The 16,570-nt window shown below is 40.8% G+C and overlaps 1 protein-coding gene across 1 annotated transcript; it reads left to right on the top strand.

Moving 5' to 3' along the window:
* The first annotated feature begins 318 nt into the window (after positions 1-318).
* tm2d3 (TM2 domain containing 3) lies at positions 319-16,233 on the top strand. Its single transcript, XM_061964584.1, has 6 exons — positions 319-659; positions 822-923; positions 7,177-7,337; positions 7,432-7,606; positions 8,433-8,508; positions 10,103-16,233. Exons 1-6 carry the CDS (start codon positions 560-562, stop codon positions 10,266-10,268), a joined length of 780 nt encoding a protein of 259 aa, XP_061820568.1. The 5' UTR covers positions 319-559; the 3' UTR covers positions 10,269-16,233.
* Positions 16,234-16,570: the final 337 nt, after the last annotated feature.

Below are 16,570 nucleotides of genomic sequence, written 5' to 3'. Positions count from 1 at the left end.
ATTAGCTGTGGGCCGCAAATGGCCTCCGGGGCACACTTTTGACACCCTTGCTACAGATAATAAAAAATTAAATCTGATAAATCTATGGATAAAAAGCAGAGCCTGGCGACGCATGCGCGTTTATCATAACTCTCTCTCTCTCTCTGTCTCTGCCCCTCCCTCACGAATGCTGCTGCGTGCGCACACCTTCACAATTGGTTTTGTTTTTATCCCCTTTTAACCTAAACGTACATTGAAAATACACGCAACCCTGACTCAAAATGCCGGACATTTCAGGCATTTAAGAAACTCGGCCCGGACAGCCCCGCAAAAGAGGACATGTCCGGGGAAAAGAGGACGTATAGTCAGTCTAAGTTATCGTGCCGTGATTTTCCCAGTCCAGTCCACTTGGGAGTAGATTTTTTTTTCTCCGATCTAAAATGAGTTTGACACCCCTGTCTTATCCGACTTGATTGTGCCGTTGCGCGCACTGACCACAGACGGCGCTAACGAGCCGCATTCATCAACAAGGAGCAAAAAATCAAACCAGAGAAGAAGAAGTGCCTGGAGCCAGGAAAGGATGGCTTGTCAACAATGGCGTCCTGACCGGGGACGATGCCTCAAAACTTACGCGGTCGTTCTCCTTTTGTGTACAGACCTGGTGCTACAATGTGTACAAGGTGTGTTTGTTTGTCATTAGTGTTTGACGTGTACGTACACTTGCTCTTTCGCGCCACATTAGCTTCCAACCTCGCTAGCTTAGCAGCGCTATCTGTAGTCATTCCTGCTTATACTGAACAAATGTGTCAAATGGATATTTACGTCCTATGTTTGCCCGCCAGGATACCTGAGCTCCCCTCACGTCGGCCAGGAGCCTCCCTACACCAGAGACGCCCAGCATGGCCCAGTCATCACCAGCGCGGCGGTGCCTGCTGCAGCTTCGGGTAAACAACAATCCCGGAAATCAAACATGTTTTGTTTGCCAGCTTACCTGCACTAACTCTACTTTCGTTATTCACTGTAACGATAATAATCATTTATATCATAACTCTTTCTGAAAGCTTGTTGTTGTTTTGATCAATCAATCAATCTGTGGGTGACATTGTTATCACCTACCTAAGTTCCATTCTAGAGGCTCATCTTTCCTGTGATAAAATGGCAACCAAGGTAATCAAAAAGGTTAACCAACGAACGAGATTTCTCTACAGAATCTCCTCTCTGGTCAACAAAAGCACCCTGAAGATTCTAGTGGGAACTCTCGTTCAACCCTTTTTCGATTATGCATGCACCTCCTGGTACCCTAGCACCTCCAAAACCCTCAAATCTAGACTCCAAACATCCCAGAAGAAGCTAGTCAGATTACTTCTAGACCTCCACCCCAGATCCCACCTCACTCCTACCCACTTCTCCAAAGTGGGCTGGCTCAGGGTGGAGGACAGAGTAAAACAACTTGCACTGAGCCTAGTCTATAAAATCCGCTACACCTCCCTGATACTGAAGTACATGTCAAACTACTTCCTTAACGTAAATGACCGCCATAACCACAACACCAGAGGGAGCTCCACTAACCACGTTAAACCCAGATTCCCATCTAACAAAGGTCTTAACGCATTCTCTTTCAATGCCACATCAATATGGAATGCACTCCCAAAAGGTGCAAAAGAAAGGGCATCTCTACCCTCCTTCAAAACCACACTAAAAGAACACCTCCAGGCAGCTACAACCCTTGACTAACACCCTCACCCTTCCACATCCTACCTCCCCGGATTGTAAATAACCAAATGTAAATAATCAAATGTATTTCTAATGTATATACTTGTTCTTATGCTATCTGAACTCACTATGTTCTCTGCTCGCTGTACATATCCTACCAAGTCAGACCTACACTGTTTCAATGCCCATTTGGGGACGGCGTGGCGAAGTTGGTAGAGTGGCTGTGCCAGCAATCGGAGTGTTGCTGGTTACCTTCTACCATCCTAGTCATGTCCGTTGTGTCCTTGGGCAAGACACTTCACCCCTTGCTCCTGATGGCTGCTGGTTAGCGCCTTGTATGGCAGCTCTCGCCATCAGTGTGTGAATGTGTGTGTGTGTGTGTGTGAATGTGGTAATACTGTCAAAGTGCTTTGAGTACCTTGAAGGTAGAAAAGCGCTATACAAGTATAACCCATTTATCATTTATTTATTTCTCTGATGATGCAATTGTTGATGACTGAAGTGCTGTTATCAACCAAACCCTCCTCACCGCGCCCCCCGGATTGTAAATAATGTAAATAATTAAATGTATATACTCTAATGATTAACTTGTGTGATGACTGTATTATGCTGATAGTATATATTTGTACCATGAATTTATTTACGTGGACCCCGACTTAAACAAGTTGAAAAACTTATTCGGGTGTTACCATTTAGTGGTCAATTGTACGGAATATGTACTGAACTTTGCAATCTACTAATAAAAGTTTCAATCAATCAATCAATCAGTCTGCTGGGGTTGGGGAGCATGGGCAAAGACAGGAGCAGACCCAACAAAGCAACTAGAGATGTCCGATAATGGCTTTTTTGTCGATATTCTAATATTGTCCAACTCCTAATTACCGATTCCGATATCAACCAATACCAATATATACAGTCGTGGAATTAACACATTATTATGCCTAATTTTGTTGTGATGCCCCGCTGGATGCATTAAACAATGTAAACAAGGTTTTCCAAAATAAATCAACTCAAGTTATGGAAAAAAATACCAACATGGCACTGCCATATTTGTTATTGAAGTCACAAAGAGCATTTTTTTTTAATATGTCTCAAAACAGCAGCTTGGAATTTGGGACATGCTCTCCCTGAGAGAGCATGAGGAGGTTGAGGTGGGCGGGGCGGGGTTGAGGTGGGGGGTGGTAGGGGGTAGCGGGGGGGTGTATATTGTAGCGGCCCGGAAGAGTTAGTGCTGCAAGGGGTTCTGGGTATTTGTTCTGTTGTGTTTATGTTGTGTTACGGTGCGGATGTTCTCCCGAAATGTGTTTGTCATTCTTGTTTGGTGTGCCACCCTCAGTGTGACCTGTATGGCTGTTGACCAAGTATGCTTTGCATTCACTTGTGTGTGAAAAGCCGTAGATATTATGTGAGTGAGCCGGCACACAAAGTCAGTGCCTATTGGCGCTCTGTACTTCTCCCTACGTCCGTGTACCACTCCGTACAGCGGCGTTTTAAAAAGTAATACATTTTACTTTTTGAAACCATCCATCCATCCATTTTCTACCGCTTATTCCCTTTGGGGTCGCGGGGGGCACTGGAGCCTATCTCAGCTACAATCGGACGGAAGGCGGGGTACACCATGGACAAGTCGCCACCTCATCGCAGCTTTTTGAAACCGATACCGTTAATTTCCAATATTACATTTTAAAGCATTTATCGGCAGTCCGATATTATTGGACATCTCTAAAAGCAACCAAGAGAGCCGACTCCACCCTCGGCCGCCCACCAACTCTCGGCCAGTGTCCAGTCCGCTTGGATGAGCGAGGATACATCCAAGGACCCCGAGGTGTCCGATACCTGCTCATTCAGCCAAGACACTGTGAAGCTTGTCCGTCCCGACGCTCAGCGCCAGCTCCGCAGTCCTGTCTCTTCATCCGCATCTCCTCCAGTCTCTCCAAATGGACTCTGGTTTGGCAGAGACCCAACAGCTGGTCTCACTGGCCAAAAGTCTCCCGGGAGGCATATCCAGAAGTTCACAAAAAAGCACCGCAGAAGTCACGAAAGTGCCAACCCTTGTCACACAGTCCCAAAGGGTCCCGAACCAAAAGGCAAACCCCCCCACCCCCCCAAAAAACACATGAAAACAAGAGGGAAACATCAGGAACACAAAATGATTACACAAGAGCACAGAGCTCCTGCCACCAGCAGCCACTACAGCGGCACAATTTTTTTTGGGGGGAAAAATGCTTCTACTGAGTTAGCATCTCTAACTGTAGGGCATTCCAGAATACTGATCATAAGGCATTGGTGGCAATAATAAATGGGATTAAAGTCGTCAGTTTGCATGGAAAAACATCCATAATTTATTCAGAGTATTTTTTTTAGTATTTCCAGAAAAATATGTGGTAATGTTATGGAAATGAAATAATATGACAAGGATGATCTTGTCAAGTTAGTGTTTCATGCATGCATGAAAGAGTTCTGGCACATCAACTCATCATCAGAAAGAACACTTTAATGCAGTACTTCTCAATTATTTTCAGTTACGCCACCCCTAGCAAAAAGAACATTTTGCGCATCCATCGTGACTATAAATAGTACAATTTGTCTATAAAACTGTTGTAAGTACACTGCTGCATAACAAGTTGGTTATGAGGGAATAGTCCACACAGATCCGTTTGTTCTAAGGCTGTCTAAAATGATGAGTGGTGACTAGAATTGAGCCGAGGATGTCGTTGTGGCTTGTGCAGCCCTTTGAGACACTCGTGATTTAGGGCCATATAAGTAAACTTTGATTGATTGATTGATTGAGAATTGAAGTTTGATCATTTATTCTAGAAAAAAGAAGTACTGACAATAGCAATACCAGCACTGGGAAAGTGGACCTAGCTCATAAGGTCAGGACAAGCTCTAAAATGGTCACTCTGCATGCATTTGTCCACCGAGGTTGTGCCATCTTGCCGGGGATTGAAACAAAAAATTAACTTGGCATTCTTCTGCCTTCGCCTATTTTCTGGTACCTCTTCTTTCGGATCCTAAATAAGATACAGTGTGTGGACTTGTAAGGATAAGAAACACAGGGTGCATTCATGTAGAGTCATTGAATATAAAGTACTGTACAAGAGATGACATTACTCTTTGATCAAACACAGTAGTTAATACTATGATCAAAGTTAATTAAAAATTAATGTGGGATATAAATAATAATGGGAGTATAATTATTTGTACCGTATATAGTATATAATTGTTACAAAGGTTTAACAAGTGTACAAGGATATTTCACATGCCTTTACTGTGTATATAATTGAACAGTGTTTATGTTGTGTACAATGTGTATTTGGAAATTTCATAATTTTTGGAAGCTCATCTTGTATTTAACATTTTTTATAGGGTTAGGCGCAATAAGTGTTCAACTTCAGCCTAAACCCTTTCGGTCTGCAACATTTTCAATTTAGGAACGTCCAACTGTTTGTTTATGTAAAACTGTTTGTTTATTTTGTTGACCACTGACCGAAGAAATAATAAACTAAACTAAACATCTCATGTACAGTTCACCCCGTTCAAAAGTGGTAAAAAGTTCCTCTAAACAGTATGGATGAGTATCTTTCACATTTGGAATCGATATTGTTGTATAACTCTAACCCTAACCCATGAAATCAAATCTGCAACAAATTGTCATAATCGTCGCAGCAATACAGAACATACAGAATGTGCCAAAAAAACGACCTGCTTGTGATATTCGGAATTCTGGCGTTTGTGAATGCATCTCGCCTGTATTGACTGTATTGGTGCTTAATGGTTAAGTGTTGTGATGAAATATGTGTGCTGTGTCGGACCTGAGGACTGCTGTTGGCGTGTTACGCCAGCAATAAAGTAAAACAAAAAGGCATCAGACGAGACCGAGTGTCTCTTTCTGTTACTTGCATAATCTCACTTCAAGCACTTGTTGCAAGTGGTTGAATCTGCATGAGGCACCGATAGCTACGCTGTGGTTACTAAAGGTAGTAAAGTAGTGCTTTTTAGCTGCAGCCGGCCTCCGTGGCTCCCACTGCCTCCACTCTGTTGCAAGCTGTTGTGATTTTATGTAACATGTTTGTGTGCTATAGGGCTGGGCGATATTGCCTTTTTTTAATATCGCAATATTTTAAGGCCATATCGCGATACACAATATATATATCTCGATATTTTGCCTTAGCCTTGAATGAACACTTGATGCATATAATCACAGCAGTATGATGATTCTATGTGTCTACATTAAAACATTCTTCTTCATACTGCATTAATATATGCTACTTTTAAACTTTCATGCAGAGAAGGAAATCACAACTAAAAAAATCACTTTTTTTCATACGGTGTTGATCTGGAAATGTTTGCTTCGGCATTTTGATGGTGTGGACGTGTGGCACCAAACGGAGATATTGACGTGCGGAGGAAGCACTCTTCATTGTTTTGCGAGTGACTTTTCAAATGATGCTACATATTAGCAGTGTAGCCGAGTGTCCTGGGTTCGCCTATACAGCGTACTTATGTAATAAAATAATAAACGGGAGACATTAGAGCAGGTTCGGTAGCCACCGCTTCTTTAATGTCAACATCACACACCTCCTTCCACAACTACACACACCCTACGTCACAGCCCTACGGCAACAACTCTGGAGGGACAAACCTCCTCCTCCTTACCGAACACACTCCGGTAAATTGGGACACCCTGAACTGTTTGTTACAGCAGTAATGCTACTTTTTATAGCAACGCTTTTGCCCCACACAAATTACGGTTGTCTGTTCGACATCTTCCCACTTTAAGCCAAACCACCGCCAGACGATGGACCCCCTGCTGTTTTTTGGGGGAAATAATTATTCCTCCATTTGTTACCAGATTCACACCTTCTCTCTCTCGTATTCGCGCTCGCACCACTCCGCTAGCATCACAGCTAACGTTAGCCATGCTGCTACCTCTCTGCTCGGGGAGGGCGTATACGTATGTGACGTATGACGTGACAGTATGTGACGTGTGTAAGAAGGTGCGCTTGTCTGTCTGTGAGAAGGAGAGACTGGAAAGAGGAGGAGAGCCTGTAGTGTAATGCCCGCAGCTAAAAGCAACTGCGTGAGAACGTATACTCGATATCACGATATAGTCATTTTCTATATCGCACAGAGACAAACCCGCGATATATCGCGTATATCGATATATCGCCCAGCCCTAGTGTGCTATGGCTATGAGGTTTTTTTCCTTGGCCTCAGACTCTTTGACTGAATATTTTTTACTCTTCCCCCCTTTCCCAATATCACCTGTTTACCACCTTTTTAAGGGGCGCCGTAAGTGGCTGATCCGTCGGCGGTCCTGTTCTTGTCTTCCTGTAATGTATGTCTGCTCTTAGTGGGACTGTGCCGAAAATTTCAGTTCTTATATGTATTGTACATGTTAAAGAATGGACAATAATAAAAGCACCTTGAACCTTGATTAGGAACTAATTTTGATTGTATTCTTTTGGTTTGTATTTTCAGCCTCTCCTGCTGACGACGAGAGCCACGCCTCCAAATGTCCCAGCGGGGGTTTGTGCAGGCGCTTGCCAGCTGATTGCATCAACTGCAATTACCAGCATAATTGCACTTACGGGAAACCAGCGTCCTTCACCTGTAAGGCCAAAAAAGGGGTTCACTGTGTGGTGAGTGCCACCATTGTTCTTTGAACAACTGGCAAGTACTGTCGTTTCACACGGGCCGTTTTCGTTCCTGTGACGTCACGTCGGCGTTTTGCAGGGCGAGTCGGGTCAGCAGCAGACCAACTTCTCCCTGTCCATCACCTGTCAGTTCTGCTGGCAACTGGATCCGTCGCAGTACCGCTGCTCCAACTCCACCTCCTGCATGACGGTGGCCTGCCCCCGACAGCGCTACAATGCCACCTGCGACGTCCTGGACCACGTGCACTGTTTAGGTATGGGCGGTGTTCCAAATAACATTGTTCATTTTACTAGTAATGAGTAATTACTTACTTTTATGCACGTTACAACGCCGTTCGTGAGATGTTTGTTGTAACGTGTCATGCTACTTTTGATTGTATGTCAACAAGACAGCGTCAGAATGCAGGAAATATCTTTTTACCAATGAACGCTACAACCAGCACCACACTAAATCGAACTTAGAATGAGGCAACATCACACAGCAAACAACATAGTGGACACACACTACTACTTGGAGGGAATAATGAACAACCAATCAATGACTGAAGTGGGAAGCTTGCAATCCCACAAAACCCATTTGTGCACAAGGAGACTACAGCCATCAAAGATAGGTAGCGCTAACATAATCCAGTAAACCGATTCAACAGACCTGCAAACTGCGAGTTTGTGCTTGCAAACAGCTCTTAGTCACACTTCACCGAGCAACAGGCACTGCCTTTTTAAGGCAAATACACACACTCCATGTCTCATGAAACGTCTAAACTGCATATGTCAGACATCTTAACGTTTTTTTAAAGCAACACACTAATTACTTACCTTAGCAATTAGTTACATGTATTAAAGAGGACCCTGCCGAGAGTACAGAGCTGGTCCACAGTTCCACGACCAGGACGAAGACCACACTGCTCCTCCTGTGCAAGTTGTTGTTCTGTTTTTTTTGCCACAATCAATCGAGTGTGTCGTGCATACGTTTTTTCTCCTCCATTGAGCCACACCACCTCGTATTTCCCTCTCTTTATGGTCAAACATTCTGCACCGACAAAGTAAATACAAAATGCATTATTGTTTTTTTCTTGGTAGGTAAAAGACGTTTTCAGAAGCGGTTATTTTGCAACTGGACTGGAGGATACAAGTGGTCCACAGCGCTGGCGCTCAGGTAAAAACATATTTTTTTGTTATCTAATATCACTTTCAAGCCACAAAAAGGGAAATTTATACATTTTAACTGTTGTTGTGGTGCTTAGTCGTCAGCAGATATCATTTGGAGTTTCTCAGCTTAATCTGTTGCCTTCCTAAAACCTTAATCGCCTTTAAAAATGATAAATAAATGATAAATGGCTTATACTTGTGTAGCGCTTTTCTACCTTCAAGGTACTCAAAGCGCTTTGACACTATTTCCACATTCATCCATTCACACACACATTCACACACTGATGGCGGGAGCTGCCATGCAAGGCCCTAACCACGACCCATCAGGAGCAAGGGTGAAGTGTCTTGCTCAGACGTGACGAGGTTGGTAGAAGGTGGGGATTGAACCAGGAACCCTCAGGTTGCTGGCACGGCCACTCTCCCAACCGCGCCACACCGTCCCCAAAATGTTGTTTGTTTACACTGTAGAGCAGTGTGAGTTAGTCCAACTAGTAAAACATAAAGTTGATAGTTAATGACTTCATTGTTTATTAAAGGTCCCCTATTACAGTATGCAAAACTAAGTTTTTAATGATGTAATGAGCAGTGTTGTGTGTCCATAAAGTGTTTATGAGAACCAAACGTAGGAAAAAATCTCTAATTTAAATTTGCTCATGCTGGGTTGTCACAAATAAATAAATGGGAAATACTATCATGAAAGTATAACCTCCCTTCTGGCCACAAGCTAGGTGAGCCTGCACCTCATATAATTGCCTAACACTTCACAGAGGCTAGCTTTGTAAAAAAACAAAGAAGGCTTCGCTACACATCTTAAAATAAACCCAGTTCACAAACATTATGTAACGAAATGTCGTTCTTTATATATATATATATATATATATTATATATATTATATATATATTATATAATATATATATATATATTATATATAGTGGTCCCCCTTATTTAGAAACGTACTGAAAAGTATCAAAATACATTTTGGTACTGGTACTGGTACTAAAATATTGGTATCGGGACAACACTAGCACAGACACACACAACTTCAAAACTGTCTAAATCCCAGCCCAAAGGCTAGATTTTGGACAATACACCAACGTGGAACCCCTGACACTCCATTTAAAGTTGGTTAAAAACATAAAGGAGAATAAGTGACCTTTAAAGGCTTAGTGGCCACATGCGTGGACAGCACCTTTCAGCTCTTATTTCCAAAATTGTGTACACTACTGAATTGGGGTCTTATGGCCGCTTATGTGGACACTTATACTGCCATCTGGTGGTGTCAGAAGAGTATAACATACAATGGAATTTGGGGGAAAAAAGTTTAAAAATAAGAATTAGCATGTCACTAAACATGAAGTACACGTTTGTGTACTTATGGACTAAGTACATCATATAAAAAGATGATTTTTAGTTTTTATTCTAATTAGGGTCCAATAAGCCCAAATAACAAAGAGAAATAAAAAAAAGCATGTAAACAAACAGCTTGGGCCTTAAGAGGTTAATTAATGTAAGTTAAATGTCTAAGATAAATGAAGTAAAATGTGAGTGCCAGTGACAAGCATCAAGACGCTGATGTGTTTTATCCTCTCTGCTCTACGTAGCATCACACTGGGTGGTTTTGGGGCGGACCGCTTCTACCTGGGCCAGTGGCGAGAGGGTCTGGGCAAGCTGTTCAGCTTTGGAGGCCTGGGCATTTGGACGTTAATAGACGTTCTTCTCATCGGCGTGGGTTACGTGGGACCCGCCGACGGCTCTCTCTACATCTGAAGAAAAATAAGTCAAGAATTACACGGAAAGAAACTGTGGACATGTGGCTGGCACGGTCTGTGCACTCTCAAGGACCGAAGATCTTCCCCGGCGCCGTGTTCTTTGCGCTCCCCGGCGGCCCCGTCCCATCTGCTAGCAGTCAGGAGGTGTTTTCCTCCTCACACCCGAGGATGACTCTGCCCACACACGTGCCGGATCAATCACGTTTACAGCCGCCGCCTCCTGGTGTAAAAGGAGCGGTGGGTCGCCACCAGGAACCTGCGAGGACATCGTGCGAGAGTTCGCTTGACTCGCAGTGGAGTGCGCGTCCACTCCTGAACAACGGTTGTTTCTTTCCTACTTCACGGTAGACTGGTGGGGGCTTGACGGGAACTAATACTGTACTGCAGTGACAACATGTTACATATTAGAAAGTAGTTCAGGCCAGAACTGTAAGAGCATTACTCTAAGACAGGGGGTGTCCAAAGTGTGGCCCAGGGGCCATTTGTTTTTGTTTTTTTATTGGCCCGCAACTTCTTCTAAAGACAAAATATGAACATTGCACTAAAAAACTAAAATATGCCATTTTGGGAGAAATTGCAAGTGAAAGGCACTTAAATGCGTAAGCCAGGTGTGTCAAACTCATTTTAGATCGACGGCCACATGGAGAAAAATCTGCTCCCAAGTGGGCCAGACTGGCAAAATCACGGCACGATAACTTAAAAATAAAGACAACTTCTAAAAATACAACAAGCACACTCTAAAATTGTACAAATCCTAATGTTGTTGTTTTTTTAATTACCTGTTGCTGTTAATAGTATATATACTTTATTTGTTATTTATATTTTCTGAATAAATTATGTGATAATGTTCATCAGTCAACTCATTGGTGTTCATTTTCAATCTATCAAGATAAAAAAATTATATCAAAATCAAATTACAGTACGTTATTTATGTAGTTTGATCATTATACTAACATCATGTGGTTCATTTTGTACATATGTAGCATCATCTACAAAGATACAAAGAATTGCTATTGCGACATCTAGTGGACACTTTTAGAACAGCTGTTTCTTCCATTCAAAACTTTCAGAATCATTTTTATACTTGGCAAACTCATCCCGCGGGCCGGATAAAATCTGTTCGCTGGGCCTGATCTGGCCCTCGGGCCGTACGTTTGACACCCCTGGCCTAAAGTTAGCATGCTAACAGTCAGAATGTGTTGAGTACCAAGTCATATGACTATAAAGTGTGCGCATGTAGAATTAGCTTAAAAAGTTAGCATGCTAACTGTTAACATTTGAACAGTTAGCATATATCAAGTACCAAGTTAAATGACTGATCTGTTCGGCTGCAAAATTGGCTAAAAAAGTTATCATGCTAATGTTATTAGGCTAGATTGCTAATGTCAGCATGCTAACAGTTAGCTGAAATGCGTAAGGCGAACTTAAACTCTAATGTTAGCATGCTAACTGTTAGAATACATCAACCACCAAGTCATATGACTTTGAAGCGTACGTATGTAAAATAAGTTTAAAAAGTTAGCGTGTTAACTGTTAATATACCAACAGTTAGCATATATCAAGTACCAAGTTATATGACTCTGAGCTGTTCGGCTGCAAAATTGGCTAAAAAAGTTAGTATGCTATTGTTAGTATGCTAGATTGCTAATTTTAGATTGACAACAGTTAGAATGCGTCAAGTACCAAGTCATGTAACTACGAAACGTACGCATATAAACTTAGCTTAAAAAGTTATAATACTAACTGTTAACGTGCTAACAGTTTGCGTATATTAAGTACAAAGTTATATGCCTGTTAGGTGTTAGGTTGCAAAATTGGCAAAAAAAGTTAGCATGCTAATGTTGGTATGTTAGATTGCTAACATTATTAGCATGTTAGCAGTTAGCATGTGTGAAGTACGAAGGTATAGGACTCTGAGGTGTTTGGCTGTAAAATTGGCTAAAAAACATAGCATGCTAGAATCTCAATGTTAGAATGCTAACTGTTAGCATGTGTCAAGTACCAAGTCATATGACTCTGAGGTGTTTATCTGAAAAATTGGCAAAAAAAAAGATAGCATGCTAGAATATTAACATTAGCATGCTAACTGTTAGCACGTGTCAAGTACCAAGTCATATGACTGAGGTGTTTATCTGCAAAATTTGCTACAAAAGTTAGCACACTGTTAGCATGTTAAAATTCTTATTTTTGGGCAAAATTACATTGAATATGCAAAATTGGCTAAAAAAGATAGCATGCTAGAATATTAACATTAGCATGCTAACTGTTAGCATGTGTCAAGTACCAAGTCATATGACTCTGAGGTGTTTATCTGCAAAATTTGCTAAATAAAGTTAGAATGTTTCAAGTACTAAGACGTTTGACTGCAAAAAAAAGTTAGCACACTAATGTTAGCATGTTAAAATTTTTAATTTTAGGCAAAATTACATTGAATATGCTTTGCTACCGATAACACACAGCTAAGATTTGGATTATTTTGTTCAGCTATCTTAGCATATGTTGATTGACCAACATTATATCTGTTTTAGTATCTTTAACGTATCAACGTGGCTTCACCATCCTTAATTTTATTTATGCGGCCCCTCGCTGATAAAAAGTTTGGACACCCCTGCTCTAAGACCTCCGCCAAGGCCAAACCGTTTGAGGAAAAACTCACCTCCTGTAAATTTTGAGTCGTATTTCTGCGGTCGGGGTTGGCCAAAAGTAACATATTGTTGGAACGGTAACGCCAACCTTGTCTGCTGACTTATCATCTCTGACTGTGTGAGCATATTTGTATTACACTACAGTGTCACATAAGTAGGTAGGTGACTGATGCTATCATAGGATGTGACATTCAGAGCACCAACTCTCACTACACAACCCTTTATTTACTTTGTTGTTTGAAACACTGTAAATGGCATTATTCTGAGTTATTTAAATAAAATTGTAAAAAAAAAAAAAAAAAAAAAAAATGCGTAGAAAATGGAAATTAATATAGTAATTTTCTTTGCGGAAGTGAATTTTATGCCAAGGTTGTCAAAACTGTAGCCTTGGGTCTGTTTTTGTTCAGTTTGCTGTCCCTCTGCATGAATTAATTCATTATTGATGAGAGATTTTGTTAGATATTATACTAATTATTTGCTAACACAAAGTGTTTTGTTCAGATAGCTGACTAGCCCTGGACCTCTGGCCGGGGGTCGTCGGAAGCTGCCGTACTTATTAGATGGTGCCGAGTGTCTGAATCCGTGAGTTTTAGGTGTAACTGTACAAAATGATCAACAGAGCTAGCCTAAAACCGTAGCATGTTTACATAAAAATGCTAACACTTAGCATGTGTGTTAACAATAGCATGATAACAGTCAGCATGTTTTATATACCAATTTATATGACTCAAAGGTGTATGGCTGCAGAAATAGAAAAAAAAAGTGTAAAATTAGATTAAAAAGTTAGCATGCTTAAGTTAGCTTGCTAGCATGCTGTCGTTTAAATGCTGACAATTTACAAGTGTCACATACCAAGTTTTATGACTCTAAGGTAAAGGGTTGCAAAATGAGCTCAAAAAGCTAGCACTTTAATGTTAACATGCTAACGTAAACATGCATACAGTTAGCATGTTTCATATACCAATTTATAGTACTCAAAGGTGTATAGCTGCGGAAATAGAAAAAAAAGTGTAAAATTAGATTAAAAAGTTAGCATGCTTAAGTTAGCTTGCTAGCATGCTATCGTTTGAATGCTAACAATTTACAAGTGTCACATACCAAGTTTGTGACTAAGGTAAAGCGTTGCAAAATGAGCTCAAAAAGCTAGCACTTTAATGTTAACATGCTAACATAAACATGCATACAGTTAGCATGTTTCAAATACCAAGTTATATGACTAAGTTGTATGGCTGCAGAATTAGAGAAAAAAGTGTAAAATTTGAACAAAAGTTATTACTTTATTGTTAGTGTGCTAGCATGCTAATGTTAGCACACCAACAGTTAACAGCTGTCACATACCAAGTTATATGACTATAGGGTAAACGGTAGCAAAATTAGCTCAAAAAGCTAGCACGTTAGTGTTAGCATGCTAACGGTTAACATGTATCACATACCAAGGTATTTGACTGTAAGGTGTATGGCTGTCTAATGAAGGAAAAAAAACCTAAAGTTTGCTAAAAAGTTAGCACTGTAATGTTAGTATGTAAAAGTTAGCACACTAACAGTTAACAATTGTCACATACCAAGTTATATGACTGAAGGGTAAACGGTAGCAAAATTAACTAAAAAAAACCTAGCACTTTTATGTTAGCATGCTAACATAAACATGCTAACGGTTAGCATGTGTCACATTCCAAGTTATATGACTGTAAGGTGTATGGCTGTGTAATGAAAGAAAAAAACCCCCGTAAAGTTAGCTAAAGAGTTAGCACTGTAATGTTAGCATGCTAACAGTTAACAAGTTTCACATGCCGAGTTTTATGACTGTAAGGTGTATGGCTGCGGAATTAGAGGAAACAAGTGTACAATCTGAAAAAAAGTTTTTACTTTATTGTTAGTGTGCTAGCATGCTAATGTTAGCACACCAACAGTTAACAGCTGTCACATACCAAGTTATAGGACTAGGGTAAACGGTAGCAAAAAAAGCATAATGTTAGCATGCTAATGGTTAGCATGTGTCACATCACAAGTTATATAACTGTAAGGTGTATGGCTGTGTAATGAAAGAAGAAACATGTAAAGTTAGCTAAAAAGTTAGCACTGTAATGTTAGCATGTAAAAGTTAGCACACTAACAGTTAACAGCTGTCACATACCAAGTTATATGACTGAAGGGTAAACGGTAGCAAAATTAGCTAAAAAAACCTAGCACTTTTATGTTAGCATGCTAACATAAACATGCTAACGGTTAGCATGTGTCACATTCCAAGTTATATGACTGTAAGGTGTATGGCTGTGTAATGAAAGAAAAAAAAACGTAAAGTTAGCTAAAGAGTTAGCACTGTAATGTTAGCATGCTAAAGTTAGCATGCTAACAGTTAACAAGTTTCACATACCAAGTTTTCTGACTGTGAGGTGTATGTATGGCTGTGGAATTAGAGAAAAAAAAGTGTAAAATTTGGAAAAAGTTTTTACTTTATTATTAGCGTGCGAGCATGCTAATGTTAGCACACCAACAGTTAACAGCTGTCACATACCAAGTTATATGACTGAAGGGTAAACGGTAGCAAAATTAGCTAAAAAAACCTAGCACTTTTATGTTAGCATGCTAACATAAACATGCTAACGGTTAGCATGTGTCACATTCCAAGTTATATGACTGTAAGGTGTATGGCTGTGTAATGAAAGAAAAAAAAACGTAAAGTTAGCTAAAGAGTTAGCACTGTAATGTTAGCATGCTAAAGTTAGCATGCTAACAGTTAACAAGTTTCACATACCAAGTTTTCTGACTGTGAGGTGTATGTATGGCTGCGGAATTAGAGAAAACAAGTGTAAAATTTGGAAAAAGTTTTTACTTTATTATTAGCGTGCGAGCATGCTAATGTTAGCACACCAACAGTTAACAGCTGTCACATACCAAGTTATATGACTGAAGGGTAAATGGTAGCAAAATTAGCTAAAAAAAAATAGCACTTTTATGTTAGCATGGCCTTTTCTTCGGAGCGACTTATAGTCCGAACAATACGGTTAATATTGCTGTTGCAATGTTTGATAGCTTTTTCTCCCCCTGCTTCCAGCTTTACAGATGCCAACACCTGCCTAAAAATGTCCTGGCAAATGCCGTTACACACATTATCACTGACGCACTTGAACACGTTGTGTTGGTGTGCGTCGACTTGGCCCGTGACAGGAATTTAAAAGTCTTATTATTAGATGAGGTCATCGTGACGACGGCCAAAACAACGGCGTCGTCCCAAACGAACCTCGGAGAATGATGATACATAAATAACAAGGAGGGGGGGGGGAACACGCACGCCGACAAGTAGTTCCTTCCAATTGGCTGCTGTGCTCAGGCCGTATTCCTTCTAGTTCGTCAAGCTTGACGCAGCTGGCTGAAGGCCAGACATAACCATCCCCTCCACCCGGCCCCCCTTTCTGCCTGATGAAATTGTTGGCCCTTCCTGAACTGAGAAGGAGACTCATGTCCCCTTTTTTTTTTCTTCCTAACTTCTCTGCAGGCTTGCATGCTGTTGTAAATTGTGAGCTGACACATTAGTACAAAACCCAAAACCGGTGAAATTGGCACGTTGTGTAAATGGTAAATAAAACCAGAATACAATGATTTGCAAATCCTTTTCAACCTGTATTCAATTGAATAGACTGCAAAGACAAGATAC

Source organism: Nerophis lumbriciformis, linkage group LG06 (genome assembly GCF_033978685.3).
Source record: "Nerophis lumbriciformis linkage group LG06, RoL_Nlum_v2.1, whole genome shotgun sequence".
In the NCBI taxonomy this organism is placed as follows: domain Eukaryota; kingdom Metazoa; phylum Chordata; class Actinopteri; order Syngnathiformes; family Syngnathidae; genus Nerophis; species Nerophis lumbriciformis.
This window is presented reverse-complemented; position numbering and strand designations above follow the sequence as displayed.

What these genes read in the sequence shown, in the direction of transcription:
- tm2d3 (XM_061964584.1), top strand. Translation starts at nt 560, where the DNA reads ATGGCTTGTCAACAATGGCGTCCTGACCGGGGACGATGCCTCAAAACT. An exon ending in GGTGCCTGCTGCAGCTTCGG is followed by an intron (nt 924 to 7,176) that starts GTAAACAACAAT and finishes TTGTATTTTCAG; the next exon opens with CCTCTCCTGCTGACGACGAG. An exon ending in AAAAAGGGGTTCACTGTGTG is followed by an intron (nt 7,338 to 7,431) that starts GTGAGTGCCACC and finishes GGCGTTTTGCAG; the next exon opens with GGCGAGTCGGGTCAGCAGCA.